Source organism: Pan troglodytes, chromosome 17, assembly GCF_028858775.2.
Source record: "Pan troglodytes isolate AG18354 chromosome 17, NHGRI_mPanTro3-v2.0_pri, whole genome shotgun sequence".
Classification (NCBI taxonomy): Eukaryota; Metazoa; Chordata; class Mammalia; order Primates; family Hominidae; genus Pan; species Pan troglodytes.
In genome coordinates this window covers 36,127,424-36,147,252 of record NC_072415.2, presented here as the reverse complement: position 1 = coordinate 36,147,252, position 19,829 = coordinate 36,127,424, and the positions used below count along the sequence as shown (strand labels likewise).

The 19,829-nt window shown below is 40.7% G+C and overlaps 1 protein-coding gene and 1 pseudogene across 3 annotated transcripts in view; one reads left to right on the top strand and one right to left on the bottom strand.

Annotated features, from left to right (window-relative positions):
* TAF4B (TATA-box binding protein associated factor 4b) overlaps positions 1 to 19,829 on the bottom strand; it is a 180,265-nt gene that overhangs the window by 100,700 nt on the left and 59,736 nt on the right. For all 3 annotated transcript variants that reach the window (XR_001711287.4, XM_054672158.2, XM_016933481.4), the window contains exons 8-9: positions 14,585 to 14,720; positions 13,435 to 13,540 (exon numbers count right to left, since the gene is read on the bottom strand). Coding sequence is in view for 2 of the 3 variants with exons in the window: in XM_054672158.2 (XP_054528133.1) it covers positions 13,435 to 13,540; positions 14,585 to 14,720 (242 nt within the window). In the remaining variant the exon portion in view is untranslated. The remainder of the gene's footprint in view (positions 1 to 13,434; positions 13,541 to 14,584; positions 14,721 to 19,829) is intronic.
* LOC112206324 (small nucleolar RNA U3) lies at positions 7,574 to 7,673 on the top strand (annotated as a pseudogene).

Genomic DNA, 19,829 nt, shown 5'->3' with positions numbered 1-19,829 from the left:
AGGATGAAAGTGGAGGGAGGATGAAAGTGGAGGGAGGATGAAAGTGGAGGGGGTATGAAAGTGGAGGGAGGATGAAAGTGGAGGGGGTATGAAAGTGGTGGGAGGATGAAAGTGGAGGGGGTATGAAAGTGGAGGGAGGATGAAAGTGGAGGGGGTACGAAAGTGGAGGGGGTACGAAAGTGGAGGGGGTACGAAAGTGGAGGGGGTACGAAAGTGGAGGGAGGAGGAAAGTGGAGGGGGTACGAAAGTGGAGGGGGTACGAAAGTGGAGGGGGTACGAAAGTGGAGGGGGTACGAAAGTGGAGGGGGTACGAAAGTGGAGGGGGTACGAAAGTGGAGGGGGTACGAAAGTGGAGGGGGTACGAAAGTGGAGGGGGTACGAAAGTGGAGGGGGTACGAAAGTGGAGGGGGTACGAAAGTGGAGGGGGTACGAAAGTGGAGGGGGTACGAAAGTGGAGGGGGTACGAAAGTGGAGGGGGTACGAAAGTGGAGGGGGTACGAAAGTGGAGGGGGTACGAAAGTGGAGGGGGTACGAAAGTGGAGGGGGTACGAAAGTGGAGGGGGTACGAAAGTGGAGGGGGTACGAAAGTGGAGGGGGTACGAAAGTGGAGGGGGTACGAAAGTGGAGGGGGTACGAAAGTGGAGGGGGTACGAAAGTGGAGGGGGTACGAAAGTGGAGGGGGTACGAAAGTGGAGGGGGTACGAAAGTGGAGGGGGTACGAAAGTGGAGGGGGTACGAAAGTGGAGGGGGTACGAAAGTGGAGGGGGTACGAAAGTGGAGGGGGTACGAAAGTGGAGGGGGTACGAAAGTGGAGGGGGTACGAAAGTGGAGGGGGTACGAAAGTGGAGGGGGTACGAAAGTGGAGGGGGTACGAAAGTGGAGGGGGTACGAAAGTGGAGGGGGTACGAAAGTGGAGGGGGTACGAAAGTGGAGGGGGTACGAAAGTGGAGGGGGTACGAAAGTGGAGGGGGTACGAAAGTGGAGGGGGTACGAAAGTGGAGGGGGTACGAAAGTGGAGGGGGTACGAAAGTGGAGGGGGTACGAAAGTGGAGGGGGTACGAAAGTGGAGGGGGTACGAAAGTGGAGGGGGTACGAAAGTGGAGGGGGTACGAAAGTGGAGGGGGTACGAAAGTGGAGGGGGTACGAAAGTGGAGGGGGTACGAAAGTGGAGGGGGTACGAAAGTGGAGGGGGTATGAAATTGGAGGGGGTATGAAATTGGAGGGGGTATGAAGGCGGAGGGGGTATGAAGGCGGAGGGAGGATGAAGGCGGAGGGAGGATGAAGGCGGAGGGAGGATGAAGGCGGAGGGAGCATGAAGGCGGAGGGAGGATGAAGGTGGACGGCGGATGAAAGTGGAGGGGGTATGAAAGTGGAGGGGGTATGAAAGTGGAGGGAGGATGAAAGTGGAGGGGGTATGAAAGTGGAGGGAGGATGAAAGTGGAGGGGGTATGAAAGTGGAGGGAGGATGAAAGTGGAGGGAGGATGAAAGTGGAGGGAGGATGAAAGTGGAGGGGGTATGAAAGTGGAGGGAGGATGAAAGTGGAGGGGGTATGAAAGTGGAGGGGGTATGAAAGTGGTGGGAGGATGAAAGTGGAGGGGGTACGAAAGTGGAGGGGGTACGAAAGTGGAGGGGGTACGAAAGTGGAGGGGGTACGAAAGTGGAGGGGGTACGAAAGTGGAGGGGGTACGAAAGTGGAGGGGGTACGAAAGTGGAGGGGGTACGAAAGTGGAGGGGGTACGAAAGTGGAGGGGGTACGAAAGTGGAGGGGGTACGAAAGTGGAGGGGGTACGAAAGTGGAGGGGGTACGAAAGTGGAGGGGGTACGAAAGTGGAGGGGGTACGAAAGTGGAGGGGGTACGAAAGTGGAGGGGGTACGAAAGTGGAGGGGGTACGAAAGTGGAGGGGGTACGAAAGTGGAGGGGGTACGAAAGTGGAGGGGGTACGAAAGTGGAGGGGGTACGAAAGTGGAGGGGGTACGAAAGTGGAGGGGGTACGAAAGTGGAGGGGGTACGAAAGTGGAGGGGGTACGAAAGTGGAGGGGGTACGAAAGTGGAGGGGGTACGAAAGTGGAGGGGGTACGAAAGTGGAGGGGGTACGAAAGTGGAGGGGGTACGAAAGTGGAGGGGGTACGAAAGTGGAGGGGGTACGAAAGTGGAGGGGGTACGAAAGTGGAGGGGGTACGAAAGTGGAGGGGGTACGAAAGTGGAGGGGGTACGAAAGTGGAGGGGGTACGAAAGTGGAGGGGGTACGAAAGTGGAGGGGGTACGAAAGTGGAGGGGGTACGAAAGTGGAGGGGGTACGAAAGTGGAGGGGGTACGAAAGTGGAGGGGGTACGAAAGTGGAGGGGGTACGAAAGTGGAGGGGGTACGAAAGTGGAGGGGGTACGAAAGTGGAGGGGGTACGAAAGTGGAGGGGGTACGAAAGTGGAGGGGGTACGAAAGTGGAGGGGGTACGAAAGTGGAGGGGGTACGAAAGTGGAGGGGGTACGAAAGTGGAGGGGGTACGAAAGTGGAGGGGGTACGAAAGTGGAGGGGGTACGAAAGCGGAGGGGGTACGAAAGCGGAGGGGGTACGAAAGCGGAGGGGGTACGTAAGCGGAGGGGGTATGAAAGCGGAGGGGGTATGAAAGCGGAGGGGGTATGAAAGCGGAGGGGGTATGAAAGCGGAGGGGGTATGAAAGCGGAGGGGGTATGAAAGCGGAGGGGGTATGAAAGCGGAGGGGGTATGAAAGCGGAGGGGGTATGAAAGCGGAGGGGGTATGAAAGCGGAGGGGGTATGAAAGCGGAGGGGGTATGAAAGCGGAGGGCGGATGAAAGCGGAGGGAGGATGAAAGTAGAGGGGGTATGAAAGTGGAAGGGGTATGAAAGTGGAGGGGGTATGAAAGTGGAGGGGGTATGAAAGTGGAGGGGGTATGAAAGTGGAGGGGGTATGAAAGTGGAGGGGGTATGAAAGTGGAGGGGGTATGAAAGTGGAGGGGGTATGAAAGTGGAGGGGGTATGAAAGTGGAGGGGGTATGAAAGTGGAGGGGGTATGAAAGTGGAGGGGGTATGAAAGTGGAGGGAATATGAAATTGGAGGGAGTATGAAAGCGGAGGGGGGATGAAAGCGGAGGGAGGATGAAAGCGGAGGGAGGATGAAAGCGGAGGGAGGATGAAAGTGGAGGGGGTATGAAAGTGGAGGGGGTATGAAAGTGGAGGGGGTATGAAAGTGGAGGGGGTATGAAAGTGGAGGGGGTATGAAAGTGGAGGGGGTATGAAAGTGGAGGGGGTATGAAAGTGGAGGGGGTATGAAAGTGGAGGGGGTATGAAAGTGGAGGGGGTATGAAAGTGGAGGGGGTATGAAAGTGGAGGGGGTATGAAAGTGGAGGGGGTATGAAAGTGGAGGGAATATGAAATTGGAGGGAGTATGAAAGCGGAGGGGGTATGAAAGCGGAGGGAGGATGAAAGTGGAGGGAGGATGAAAGTGGAGGGGGTATGAAAGTGGAGGGTGTATGAAAGTGGAGGGAGTATGAAAGTGGAGGGAGTATGAAAGTGGAGGGAGTATGAAAGTGGAGGGGGTATGAAAGTGGAGGGGGTATGAAAGTGGAGGGGGTATGAAAGTGGAGGGGGTATGAAAGTGGAGGGGGTATGAAAGTGGAGGGAGTATGAAAGTGGAGGGAGTATGAAAGTGGAGGGGGTATGAAAGTGGAGGGGGTATGAAAGTGGAGGGAGTATGAAAGTGGAGGGAGTATGAAAGTGGGGGGGGTATGAAAGTGGAGGGGGTATGAAAGTGGAGGAAGAAAAGGAAATAAAGAAGAAGGAGAAGTAGGTAGAAAATATGCATTACCAAATATAAAACTTCTTTTGAAATTATAGTAAATTAAACTGTATGCTATTGGAAATTTTAAAATTAACCAATAAAATGAAATAGAGATAAAAAAGATTAACTATTGATTAGAGGCATTTGAAAAAAAGAAAGATTAAAAAAGAGAGAAGACCCATATATATATGACATAGGAGACATTACAGATCACTGAAGAAGGACAAATTATTCAATAATGCTGCTAGAACAAGCGGTTTCGTATATGGGGAAAAACGAATCAGGATCTCTAAACCTCCAAACCATAGCAAAAACAAAAACCAAATTTTAACTCCTGAAGACAAAAAGATATTCAAATAGGCTGGGCATGATGGCTCACACCTGTAATCCCAGCACTTTGGGAGGATGCAGCAGGAGGATCACTTGAGGCCACCAGTTTGAAACCAGCCTGGACAACGAAGCGAGATCCTCATCTCTACAAAAAATTTAAAAACTAGCCAATTGTTGTGGCGTGTACCTGTTGTCTTAGCTACTCTGGAGGCTTGTTTGAGTCCAGGAATTTGAGGTTGCAGTGAGGCATGATAGTGCCACTCAATGCACTCCAGCCTAGGTGACAGTGACCATTTCTCAAAAAAAAAAAGAAAAAAAAAATTTAATATGAAACTTCAAAACTTTTAGAAGACAATAATAGGAGACTATCTTTGTGATCTCCAGAAGGATCTCTAAAATAAGGCATAAGTATTAATCATAAAAGAAACTGCCAAATTCAACAACTTTAAAATTAAGAATTTCTGTTCATCAAAATATACCATAAAAGAAAGTAAATTGCAAAACACTAACTCTAGTAGATATGTGTAACACAAAAAAAGTATAAAGAATTAAAAAGGACTTCTGCTTCTGTTACAGACCATTGTAACCTCAAAACAATCAGACAATTGTTTTGAGGACAAGAAACTAATAAAGCCAGAACAATTTTAAGTTTATTTGAAGGCATCAGAGAGCTGCCGAGGGAGCCAGGTCTTGAGGGACGACAGCCCTGAGAGAACAGAACCTCACTGAAGTAACCCCAATTTTCTCCATGTTTTTTTTTCCTCTGGGCACATGCTGATTCTTGACGTGGAACAAGACACTAAGAAACCACAGAGACAGCAGCTGCTAAGAGGCAGAAAAGCCAACAGAGCATTAGGCAATCTCATGAGGAGAGAGAGAGACAAGAAGTTGAAGTCCAAGGCTGCCAGAACTTGAGGGATGAATGGACCATGATCCTGTTAATAAGTGAGGCATTTACCAATGTTTTTCATACAGATCTGACATTTAATTAAATATTACCAAGTGCAGCAAAGAAACGGGATTAAAAAGCCAGATAATAGAAATAGAGTCACAGGTAACCCAGGCATTGGAAACATTAAGCATTTGACTTTAACCACAAGTGGCAGGGTGTGGTGGCTCATGTCTATAATCCCAGCGCTTTGGAAGGCTGAGTCAGGAGGATCACTCGAGGCCTGGAGTTCAAGACCAGTCTGGGAGACAAAGCAAGACCCCACCTCTACAAAAATAAATTTTTAAAAAAGCTAGCTAGGCATGGTGGCACATGCCTGTAGTCCCAGCTACTTGGGAGGCTGAGGCAGGAGCATCACTGGAGCCTAGGAGTTCAAGGCTGCAGTGAGCTATGATTGTGCCACTGTACTTCAGCCTGGGCAACAGAGCAAGACTGTCTCAAAACAACAACAACAACAACAACAACAACAACCAAAGAAAACCACACATGCACACAATAAAATAACTACAATTAATTGTTCAAGAACATAGAGGCAAACAACTATACCACAGGACAATAATCCATTAAAAAAGAAATGATGTTCGTGGTTTCTAGTAATGCTACAATAGTTTGATCAATAACAATTACAAAATCTACAAACAGTTTTTAAAAGGCAATCATTTGGAGACTTAATAAAGGCAGGCAGAAAACAGAGGTAAGTCAACCATTGGATGATGGGAACAGTAATGGGTAAAATTTGTGAGTTTATGTCTTTTGGTCTGAAAGCACTCCCTAGTCTATGCACTCCCTAGTCTATGACTAGTGGCTTGAGATGTCCCAATAACAGAGCTTCAAATATATAATACAAAAATTGACAGAACTAAAGGAAAAAACAAGCAAAAGGAAAAAAAAAAATCAGAGTGGGAGATTTTAATACCCACTCTACGTAAGTGATGGAAACAGTCTGAAAAATAAAACCAAAAAAAAGCCCAGGGTATAGAAAATGTGAACACTGTCACCCACCTACACCAAACTGATGTAGACAACAAAAAACTACTTCCCCAAACTGAATAATACGTATTTTCTCCCAAGTGCTCATGAGATATTAATCAAAATTAGTCACACTGAGAAGTCTCAATAAATTTAATAAAATTGAAATTATATGTTCAAGAATATGTTCTCTGATCACAAAACTGTATTAGAAAACAAATAAAATATTCCAGAAAAGCATCAAATATTTGTACCAATAAATTTAAAAAAGGAAACTATCTTGACATGAATGGAAAGGCAAAAAAAAAAAAAAAAAAAAAAAAAAAACACACCCTATAATCAGTTGGGTGCTAAATCAGTATTTAGGGAGAAATTGATAGGATTTTTTGTTGTTGTTGTTTTTATCTTGTAGCCTCAGCTCAAATGAGGAAATGTATAATTTTAAATGCTTACATTAATAATAATAATAATAATAATAATAATAAATGCCTACATTAGAAAACAAGCCAGGCATGGTGGCTCATGCCTGTAATCCCAGCACTTTGGGAGGCCAAGATGGGAGGACTGCTTGGGCCCAGGAGTTCAAGACCAGCATGGGCAACATAATGAAACCTCATTGTTACAAAAAATAAAAATTAAAAAAATTAGCCGGGCATGGTGATGCGCACCTGTAGTCCCAGCTGCTCATAAGGCTGAGCTAGGAAGATGGCTTGAGCCCAGGAGTTTGAAGTGCCACTGCACTCTAATCTGGGCCACAGAGTGAGACTCTGTCTCAACAACAAAAAAATTAACTGATAAAAGCCTACTAATAAAAAGAGGGAGACTACATATTTTATAGACATTAAAAGGATAAAGAAATAAAATTAATTTCATGCCTGAAAAAGTCAACTACAAAAATAAAATCCTTGAAAAATGTATATACTATACTACCATTAAAGCATCTATACACATTCAAAAGAAAAGTATTAGGAACAATTTCTTGCTGATAAATCTGAAAATCAATATGAAATGTACAAAAACCTTAAAAAAATACAACTTCATGAAATTGGCATTAAAATGAAAAAGAAAATCTAAATACCTTTATATCTATCAATGAAATTGACTTTGTCAAAAAACATTCTCCCAAAGAAAACAGACCTATCTAGTTTCAATGGTAAATTCATTCATACATTTAAGGAAGAAATCATAACAATTCTACACAAAAGCTTAAAACAAAGGAGGGGGGAAGACTATGACTCATTTTTTTTAAGCCAATATAATCACAGATACCAAATCCTGGCAAACACACTCTAAGAACAAAAAACTATAGACCAAATCCCTCATGAATATCAACACAAAACCCTTACAAAACATTAATCAATGCAGCAATAAATAAAAAGGCTAATACTCCAGGAATGCAAGAACATTCAGAAATTTAAAAAATCAATGTAATTCACGATCCTAGAATAATAAGAAAAATCAATGACCACCTTAAATAGATGCAGAAAAAGTTCATGACAAAAACACTCAATTTAAAAACAGGCAATAGGAAGACTATACTTTCAGGGATCATTTCTATAGTTCTTTACTAGAGAAGTTTCTCTGAACATGTAGAGCACTGTGCCTTAAAAAAGAAAAAAAAAAAAGGGCTGGGCATGGTGGCTCACGCCTGTAATCCCAACACTTTGGGAGGCCGAGGCAGGCAGATCACCTGAGGTCAGGAGTTGGAGAGTAACCTGACTAACACGGAGAAACCCCGTCTCTACTAAAAATGCAAAATTAGCCATGCATGGTGACACATGCCTGTAATCCCAGCTACTCGGGAGGCTGAGGCAGGAGAATCGCTTGAACCCAGGAGGCAGAGGTTGCGGTGAGCTGAGATTGCACCATTGCACTCTAGCCTGGGCAACAAGAGCAAAACTCCATCTCAAAAAAAAAAAAAAAAAAAAAAAGGCAATAGGCTGGGCATGGTGGCTCATGCCTGTAATCCCAGCACTCTGGGAGACTGCGGTGGGAGGATCTCATGAGGCCAGGAGTTCAAGACCAGCCTGGGAAACATAGTGAAATCCCTGTCTCTACAATAAATGGGAAATAAAAAAAAAAGTTACATGGGCATGGTAATGTACACCTGTAGTCCTAGCTACTTGAGAGCCTGAGGCAGATGGGTCGCTTAAGCTCAGGAGTCTGAGGCTGCAGTGAGCTAGGATTGCACCTCTGCACCCCAGCCTAGGCAACAGAGCAAGACCTTGTTTCTTAAAATAAAACAAAAACAGGCCGGGCACGGTGGCTCACACCTGTAATCCCAGCACTCTGGGAGGCCGAGAAGGGCGGATCACAAGGTCAGGAGATTGAGACCACCCTGGCTAACATGGTGAAAACCCGTCTCTACTAAAAATACAAAAACAAAATTAGCAGAGTGTGGTGGCGGGCGCCTATAGTCCCAGCTACCCGGGAGGCTGAGGCAGCAGAATGGCATAAACCCGGGAGGCGGAGCTTGCAGTGAGCCGAGATCGTGCCACTGAACTCCAGCCTTGCAGCCTGCGTGACAGAGCAAGACTCTGTCTCAAAATAAATAAATTAATTAATTACAACAAAAACAGTCAAAATATTTGAACACATATTTCACAAAAGAAGTTACATAAATGGTCAATAAGAACAAATGCACTCAACATCATTAGTCACTAGGGAAATGCAAATTAAAGTCACAGTGAGCTACAACTACATACCAAACCAGAATAGCTAAAATTGGAGGGGTGGGGGGGCGGGGAGAGACAAAGTAAAACTGCAGTATCAATTGTTAGCAAGGATGCAGAGCAACTAGAACAGAATCTCATACTTTGTTGGTGGGAATGGAAAAATGGAATAACCATTTAGGAAACTAGTGTGGTGGCTTCCCATAGAGTTAAACATATGCTTATATACCTACCATACGACTCAGCAATTCTGTTCTATGTATTTATAGAAAAGAAAATCTATGTCCATACAAAGATATAGACACAAGTGTTCCCAGCAAGCTTTATCATTGCCAAAAACTGTAAACAACCCAAATATCCATCAACAGATAAAGTGATAATTCAGTGCAAACAAAAGCAATATACCTGTATAATAAAATATTACTCAGCAATAAAAAATGCAACTACTGATACATACAACAACATGGTATATATAAAACACATTACGCTACCAAAAGAAGCCAGACACAACATGAACTGTATGATGTGTGAATATTGATGATATGAATTGGGTCACTCATGTCATACCCAACTAAAACAGAATAGAGAAGCCGGGGGGAAAGCATGCAGGGCACAAAACATTGCTCTAGAAATGTAATTCTCTACGAGTCCAGCTGCTGAAACTGCCTGTTGTAACCTGAGACCAGTTTAATCTATAACTGCTGAGACAACTTGCTGCAACTCTAGAACTATTTTGCCTACCACCTTCACATGTCAATCAGAGCCGACCAGCTTCCCAGAACCTTAACAGTGCCAACGAATTTTCTCGAAGAGGATTTCATGTCATGTCTCTTTTTTAATCTCCAGCCTTCTCTTTGTTCTTCATACATACCAGAGATGATCTGATCTGTGTGTATGCTTTGAACTGCAATTCTTTCTCCCCAAATAAAATGTTAAATTTAGAGATTCACTTCTACATTTTTTTTTTTAATGAGACAGAGTCTCACTCTGTCACCCAGGCTGGAGTGCAGTGGCGCAATCTCAGCTCACTGCAACCTCCCAGGGTTCAACTGATTCTCCTGCCTCAGCATCTCAAGTAGCTGAGACTACAGACATGCACCACCATGCCCTGCTAATTTTTATATTTTCGGTAGAGACAGGGTTTCACTATGTTAGCCAGGCTGGTCTCGAACTCTTGACATCAAGTGATCCACCTGCCTCGGCCTCCCAAAGTGCTGGGATTACAGGCATGAGCCACTGTGTCCGGCCTACCTCTACATTTTTGATTTGACTTTGACAGATGCCACTCATGCAAAACTCTAGAAAGGACAAATCCAAACCCAATCTACAATGATAGAAAGCAGATCAATGGTTGTGCAGAACCTGAGGTGTAATGTGGGGACTGGCTGGTAAGGAGTGCAAAGGAATCTTTTTGGTGTATTGAAAATATTCCATGTATCCTGACAGTGATACTTGGTACATGGGTTTAGCTTTTTGTCAAGAGTCATTAAACTGAAAGATGATGATGACTGCCTGGATTACTGTCTTCCAGAATACCCAAACTCCAAACTATAAAGGAAAAAAAACAAATCCCATGCAAACTTTTTCATCTTCTCAATCTCATCTACCCCTCCCCACCCCACCCCATGCCTCAAGGCTTGCTACAGGCAAAAAGAGATGGAAAAAAAACTGCAGAAAAGAGAGACAGGGCAGAGCCAGTGGTGGGCATAAGACTAAATACATCCCAAGTCAGAAAATGCTAAAAAGGTGTTCCCATAAATCAAAGCATGACTACATGCAATTTAAATTGGCAGACTGAAATGTGTAGATTCTTGGAAGGAATAAAAGGCAAAAAGGAGAGGGAGAAGCACCATTTGGAAGCGGAGAAAATGCAAAAGGGGAAAATTTAGAGTGCTGCAAGACAAAAAAGGACCAAACAGGTTTCCCAGGGCAAATAGATACAAACAAAACTCTAATAAAAGAGGCATTGAAGAAAGGTGGAAAAACAAGGGAAAAATTGACATAAATAAAGGGTAAAAAAAGGGTCAGAGACAAAGTAATGGGAATGAAAGAGAGGCAAAAGGACTAAAATCCATACTATTACACTCCCTGAAACACACACACACACACACACACACACACAAAATCGTGAACAAGAACTAATATTTAAAACTATACTCCAAGAACGTTTTCCAAAAATTACAAAAGACCAGAATCTACATACTGAAAGGGCCAAATAGGAATTGAGGAACCACCACCTTTACAACGTATCCTAGGGCAAAACTATGAGATTTCAAAAATAAAAAATCCTGAAGTTCTTCAGACAAAAAGATCAAATAAGAATAAGACAACGATGGGGCAACATTTAAAAAAAGGTAATACAAAAAGTGTTGATTTCACAGCCAGCCAAGCTGTCCTTCAAGTATCAAAAGACACTGAAAAATAGTTTTAACATACAACAACTTAGGACAGGGGTCCCCAGCCCCCAGGCCATGTACCGGTAGCAGTCCGTAGCCTGTTAGAACCTGGACTGCACAGGAAGAGGTGAGAGGTGCGCAAGCGAGCATTACTGCCTGAGCTCCACCTCCTGTCAGATCAGTGGTAGCATTAGAGTCTCATAGGAGCACAAACCCTACTGTGAACTGCACAAATGAGAGATCTAGGTTGTGTGCTCCTTATGAGAATCTAATGCCTGATTATCTGAAGTGGAAACTATCCCCTCCCCCTCAATCCTGGTCTGTGGAAAAATTGCCTTCCATGAAATCAGTCCCTGGTGCCAAAAATGTTAGGGACCAATGACTTAGGGAATTCTATACCTATGAGCCTTTCCTGAGGAATTTACCAGCAGATGAACTTCATCCAACCAAGAGATGACAGAACATGACAGAAAAAAAGACCGATGGTGAACATTTTAATATACGCATATAAAAGTAGACGTACAAATAAAATGTACATGGGGGGATGAGGAAGACTAAGGTACAAATTTTATACAAATATTATATTGAAATATATATATAAATTATGCAGTTAATATATATACTTAATATATATTATATATATTTAATATATATAATATATATTATATATATTTAATATATATAATATATATTATATATATTTAATATATATAATATATATTATATATATTTAATATATATAATATATATTATATATATTTAATATATATAATATATATTATATATATTTAAGATCCAAATGTTTGCCAGATAAACAATTTGGAAATATTTTCCTTGTGGCATGTTTATTCATTTCCTGGACAGTGTTTTTCACAGAGCAAAAGTTTTTTAATTTTCTGAATTCCAGTTCATTAATTTTTCCTCTTGTAGATCACTCTTTTCATGTGTTATCTAAGAAATGAGTGTAACCCAAGGTTACAAAGATTTTCTCCTATGCTTTGTTCCAGAAGATCTCGTTTCAGGCTTGCCCTTTTTCTTAATCGTCATCCTTTAATTCCCATCTATTACCTATGTAAAAACTATTGTGTACATGTTCTATTTTCTCTGCTTTCCCCCACTTTAACTGCATAATTTCTATATATACAAATGTTATATTTCTGTATATATACATATTTTTAATATAAATATTCATAAATAAATATGTATGATACATATATATACAAATGTTATATGTTTGTTTATATATTTGTACATATAAAAATGCAAAAGGGAGAAATTATATAAAAATTTATTTTATATATTTGTATATATAAGAAATATATACAAATATAACATTTGTTTACGCATATATAAACTCTTAAAAACCCTTGATCGTAAGAAACCAATGCAAGAAACAAAAATGGGCCAAAAATTTGAACACACACTTCACCAAAGATATATAAATAACAAATAAGCACAAAAATAGATGATCAACATCTTTAGCCATTAGAAAAATGCAAACTAAAACCACAATAATAACCACTTATACACCTATTAAAATGGATTTTTAAAAAATCAAAAGAACTAAGAATTACCAATTGCTCACAAAGTTGGACAGGAACTAGAACGCTCATCATCAGTGATAGAAATGCAAAATGATACAGTCATTTTGATAAACAATTTGGTAGTTTCCCTACCAAAATTCACTTACCTAATGACTCATCAATCATATTTCTAGATAGCAAAAGCATATGTTCACGCAAAATTCTGTACATGAAGCTTTATTATATAATCATCAGAAAAACTGGAAACCACCCAAATGTCCATCAATAGCAAAAAAGATCAACAAATTTAATTTCATAAAATAAAATGCTTCCCAGCAATGCAAAAGAACCATCGTCTAATATTCCAAATGACACAGATGCTCTAAAAAACATGTTGAGTAAAAAAGTCTGATGCAAAAGTGTACATAATAACGTAAAACTCCATTTATGTGAAGTTCAAGAATAGACAAAAATGATCTATCGTGATGGACGTAAGAACAGTAGCTGCCAGAGGCAGGGGATAAGGGTAATTGATTTCAAAGGTGCATAAAGGTGATGAATATGTTCAGTATCTTGATCGGCATGATGATTACACAGGTATATATATTTGACAAAATTCACCAAGCTGTACATTTAATAGCTGTGCATTTTATTGTTTATAAATTATACTCAATAAAGTACTGTTAGCTTTGTAAAAAGGCATCAGTATATCTATTTTAGTAAGGTATTATTCTGTCATCTCTCCTTTTTAAAAAAAATATTACTTCCTTAAACCAAATTTAACTATTTATTTTCTTACCGGAAGCATGATGTTCCATTCTCTTTTATTCTATTTTTCTGAGTAGGAGATGCTTGAAGCGACAGAATTTTATTTCCAGGCAGAGTAATTTGCTTTAGAATGGAAGCTATAAAAACAAAACAAGAAAAAATAGAATACAAAAAAAGCAATCACATCACATTAGGAAAAATCCAGGACAACAGTTTTTTATATATATAGAATAATCAAAGAAAATTCCAAGCTGCCCTAGAACTATGTTTAAATTCAAACATGACAATGAATTTATTCCCTGAATAAGAAATAATCGTATAAAATAAGAATCTTTCCATTTCTTTTTAGATAGTCTATGTTAGCAGTATTATAAAAATATCATGAGTAAAAGGCACCTGAAACATGTTAATAATACATTGCTTATATTGGTATTTTTTAAAAATACATAAAGCTCTACCTGACATTGGTAAGACTGATTTCCCAGTCTACCTGACTTGGGTAAGACTGATTTCCATACATATGCATGCATGTACATGCACACAAGTGTGTACATAGAGAAAGAACTACCTTTTAAGAAGAAAAAATCTATAGCAAATTTTATAAGTTAAATAAGTCCTTATTTACTAATAGGTTGTTTTATCAAATTACAGAATACCATGAATAGTTGCTTTTTTTATTCCAAAACAACGTATAACCCTAAAAAGTTTCTATGTATGTAAAAAGAAATGTGATCATAGCTGGGCACAGTGGCTCACACCTGTAATCCCAGCACTTTGGGAGGCCAAGGTGGGTGGATCGACCACTTGAGGTCAGGAGTTTGAGACCAGCCTGGCCAACATGGTAAAACCCAGTCTCTACTAAAAATACAAAAATTAGCCAGCTGTGGTGGTGCACGCCTGTAATCCCAGCTACTCGGGAGGCTGAGAACATGAGAATTGCTTAAACCTGGGAGGTGGAGGTTGCAGTGAGCTGAGATCGTGCCACTGTACTCCAGCCTGGGCATCAGAGCAAGACTCCGTCTGGGGAGAGAAATCTAATGATTATCTTTCTGTTTTCTCTCAATGGGTGCCAACTTTAAAAGACCAAACCTCTCTTCTCTTAACACAGCAACAAAAAAGTTATACAAAACCCCTTCATGTTCTAACCCAGCATGATGGGACTGAGATAGACCAGCATCTACCTGGAGGAAACTGACTAGTAGGTATTATGGTGTTCACTGGCATCGTCTTCTGTCCACATTTCTGAATGGTCAATGTTGAGGAATGTGAAATTGTGGTCACTTGTTTTTCATTGCCTCCTGAAGGCTGCTGAACTACCTGAAACAATGAGAACTATCAATATAGTTGTTCAACTTAAAGCTTTAGAAAAGGATAAGATTTCAGTTTTAAACAACAGATTGTGTTCACCCAGCCATAAATATACCTTTATCTTAACATAACAAGAATGCCTACTTTAAATTTGTATGAAGCAAAATTATCTTGTTCAAAAGTGAAAAACGTTACTATCTCACATACATTATTTTCAGAGTGGAATTTAAATTTTATTTCACCATACTCAATTTAAATCTCCCTATAAATCCGATTTCCAATTGTTAACTTACAGTGAAAAATTTAAAGCATGTATAAAAACAGACAGGATAAAACAAAACCATCTATACCATTACCCAGCTTCAACAATGATTAATTCTTGATCAATCTTGTTTCCATCTACACCGCTACTCACTTCCCTGCCGCCCTCAATTATTTTAAGGCAAATCTCAGATATATCGTTGTATCCATTAATATTTCAAAACATATCTTTAAAAGATAAGGACTTTTCATGTGCCATTTTAACAAAGTATTGTCTTTTTTTTTTTTTTCTTTTTGAGACAGAGTCTTGCTCTGTCACCCAGGCTAGAGTGCAGTGGTGCCATCTCAGCTCACGGCAACCTCTGCCTCCCAGGTTCAAGCGATTCTCATGCCTCAGCCTCCTGAGTAGCTAGGATTTCAGACACGCACCACCAGGCCTGGCTAATTTTTGTATTTTTAGTAGAGACTAGGTTTCACTATGTTGGCCAGGCTGGTCTCGAACTCCTGACCTCAAGCGATCCGCCCACCTCAGCCTCCCAAAGTGCTGGGATTACAGGTGTAATCCCAGCTGTAATCCCAGCGGAGATCACACGGGGTGTGAGCCACCACGCCCGGTCTAAAGTATTTTCTTAGACCATCGCTTGAAAGCAGGAGGCGGAGGCTGCAGTGAGCTGAGATTGCACCACTGCACTCCAGCCTGGGTGACAGAGTGAGACCCTGTCTCAAAAAAACAAGACAAAACAAAACAGGTAGAAAAACAGTCATCATGTATTTGAGCCAGCTATTGATAGTGAACTTTAACTCATATATGGCAAATATAAATGTGCCATGGTCTTGCCAAAAGACAGACTTCTAAACAGAATTTTTAGAGTTCAATTTATTCAACTTATGTGTATTACTTTAAAAAAAGTAACAAGAAACACAACAGTCCTGGTAAGTAATCCTATAGCAACTAATGCCCCTAGAGAAGAAATGTTAGTTAGAATAATTCAATTGCCCTTATTCTTTGAGAATAGACAAGAACTCTTTTAAAAATGATACATTTCAATGAAGCTGAGATCATATTCATGTACTATAGTTCTAGGGACCAGGCTTACATTTTACAAAGTAATATATAGGTCTCATTTTATGCATTCAGACTGAAACTCAAGAGAAACACTCCCAGCTTATTTCCTTATTATATGCACTGTCCTCCTTGATGCTCCTTATTAGGTATTCCTGTCAGTATTTTAATTATGAAAGACAGTAATATTCAAAAATTGTTTACCAGTGTGAAAGTTGTCAGAATCAAAATGAAGTCACTCGTGTTTGAAAGAAAACCAAAAACAAAACTCTAACAAATAGAGCTACGGAAGACTAAGAGAGGGTTCTCATGCTTGTATGCCTAATCACAAAAACTATCCCAATAGACCACCAAAACCACAACCTTGCACAAAGGCCATAGCAACAGTACACAAAAAATACTTCTGCAAGGACATCATCTGCTCAGCAACTGCCTATTTAAACTCAGACTGCTGTCGCCCTTGTTACTGAGCTTTGCAGTCAAGGATAATCATTTCAAAACAACTATATAATTCTCATTTTTCTTTTTAAAACCCATCCTCCTTTACTCAGGAAGACTGCTTGAGGCCAGGATTTTGAGACCTGACTGGGCAATATAGCAAGACCCTGTCTCTAATCAAAATAAAAAGTTTTTTAATTAGCCAGGCATGATGGCATGCACCTGTAGTCCTAGCTACACATGAGGCTGAGGCAGGAGGATTGCTTGAGCCCAGGAGGTCGAGGCTGCAGTGAACCATGATGGCACCACTGCACTCCAGGCTAGGCAACAAAATGAAACCCTGAGTCTTTAAAAATTAAAAATAAAAAAACTTTTGTCTTCCTTTACCTCCCCGAATACACATAGTTTACTATGGCACCTGTATTCCCATTGCAATGCTCCATTACCAATTAAATGTCTTATTCTTTTAAAAAGCCTTTCTGTTATTTAGGCTGACACCAGTTAGTCTTCATACTATTTTTGATGGGTACACAAAAATATAACACAGTTTTATTTTATAATACAGTTTTGTATTGGGACTTAACAACCTTCAATCCCCATCACTTCCCATCTTAATGACTCTAACACCTGGAACAATGTATATGTCTAGTCTAACAAAAATATGGGAGGTACACTCCTGAACATCTGCTGAGAAAAACAAAATGAGTGATAATGTAAGAGAATTCATTAATGTTCTTTCAAAGAAAGCACCAAATAAAACCATAGTACTAAGCGGATCACTTGAGCTCAGGCATTCAAGACTAGCCTGGGCAACACAGCGAAACCCCGTCTCTACTAAAAACACAGAAAAATTAGCCGGGTGTGATGGTCTGCATCTGCAGTCACAGCTAGTCAGGAGGCAGAGGTGGGAGGATTATCTGAGCCCGGAAAGTCAAGACTGCAGTGAGCCATGTTCATGCCACTGCACTCTAACCTGGGTGACAGAAGTAAGACACTGTCTAAAAAACAAAGCGAAACGAAACAAAACAAAACAAACAAAACAAACGCAAATGAGAAATAAACATTAAAAAGGAATTTTTAAATCCATGATTATTAAAGGAAATAAGTGTGTATTCTTCAGACCATATGGAGTTAGATGAACCCCAGATTTGATACAGTGCAGTAATTCTTATATTTTAAATGATTATTTGCCATATTTCTTATAAGCTGCATAGAATACGTTATTTTATAGCAACTTGAGTGTTTTCCTCCTCACTTAGAACTAGGATTAAATTGGACTATGGTTTATAATGGATTCACTGATGGTATTCTTTAATTACTTTCAAACTCGAGTAATATTAATTTTCTAACTTAGTTTATTTGAAAGAATGCCCTAGTTCAATCTTCTCTATGGCATTACCATATAGAATGGTTTATGTTGTTTTGCTCCAGGTAAATCTGTTGTGAAATAAATTACAATCTGTCTTCAGGGTCTGGCCACTCTGGCTCTTGCCACTTTAAACAGGTAGGTGTAAATACTAACATCAAATTTACTGGCTAAACTTGAAACAAAGGACAAACAAGAAAGCAGAATTCACAGGGAAAATGAAATTATTAAAAATGAAGGTAGGAAGTAAAAACACCCTAAAATTTACCATCAAATTTTGTTGCATTATTTCTTTATTGAAATGATTTATAATGTATAACAAGTCAAACCTACAAAACAAAAATGCTGTCAAGATATTATCATGAGACAGCTTCCTGCTTCAGGACATTCCAGAAACCTAGAAGTTCTTTCTAAGAGCACCATACCCTAATGGAAAAGTCATCTGGGTTCTAGTCTGAGATCCATTACTTGACTGTTTTTTGTTTTGTTTTGTTTTTGTTTTTTTGAGATGACAAGTTTCGCTCGTCACCCAGGCTGTAGTGCTGTGGTGCGATCTTGGCTCACTGCAACCTCTGCCTCCCGGGTTCAAGCCATTCTCCTGCCTCAGCCTCCCAAGTAGCTGGGATTACAGGTGCCCACCATCACACCTGGCTAATTTTTGTATTTTTAGTAGAGACGGGGCTTTGCCATGTTGGGCAGGCTGGTCTCAAACTCCTGACCTCAGGTGATCCGCCCGCCTCGGCCTCCCAAAGTGCTGAGATTACAGGCATGAGCCGCTGCGCCCGGCCACTTAACTGTTACTGGATGAGTCAGCTCAGAATTTCTGGATTCTTAGTTTTCTCCCTACCTTTTTATCATAAAATTATTTTAAAATCCATAGCATATAATGACATGCTTTTAAAACTATGTAGCTATAAAGTATTATTTCACCCCAGGGACCTATATGCTATAGATGCTCAATAAAGATTAGCATTGATTCAAGAAACAACTATGACATATAAAGAGGATTTCAATTCTGTTCAGTGCTACCAAAAAGAGGCCTTTCCTTGGGGCAATTCCTCTATTCCAGTGGTTCTCAAACCTGGCTGCCCAGAACAATGTTTAAGAATCACTGCTTCTAAAAATGTTGTTTCATCTCTGAGATTAAATTCACGTACCCAAGAGAAATCCTGCAAGGCAGTTACATTTCCCCACTTGAAAATGAGATGCAGAGTGGGAAGGGATGAGAAAAGATTAGTGCCCAGGAAATGACCATTATTTATCTGCTCAAGAGTCTGACTACTCTCCAATTCTGGTCACGGATCAACCCCTTTCATTCTATGTCCAAAGCTGCCCTGTTGCCTCAGACGACAATCACTCAGATACCTCTTATTCTGATAACACAAACAGGGCTGGAAAGGCTACCCAAGAAGCAGAATGAACCACAACAGAGATTTAAAACACAGCCTCTAATGCAAAGCATTACAAAAGAGAACAAGGACATTCACCAAAAGAACAGCAAGCTCTGTTATCGTAGAAGATAGGGAAGAACTTTACTAAAAACGTTATGATTTTTAATTAATGCATCATGTAGTATCTCCCATGAGTTAACAATACTTTCATAGCCTTCTGGTAAAACTTACCTTTTCTTAAATAAAGAAGAACATCCTAAACACTAATCGACAAACAGCTAAAATTTCCTTCTTTCACCCAAGAACCTCCCAACCTACCAAGTTTAGCAAAAAAACACAACAATCAGACAAAACAAAGGACTATTCTGCAAATATTCTGGGCACTTAAAACATTACAATATAATAAACAACCACAAAAAGCTAGAGAAGTATTCTAGATTAAATGAGCCAGGTACAGTGGCTCATGCCTGTAATCCTAACATTTTGGGAGGTCTAAGTCGAGAGGAACACTTGAGGCCAAGAGTTTGAGACCAGCTTGGGCAACATAGCAAGACCCTCTCTCTACAAAAAAATAAAAATAAAAACACATTATTGGGACA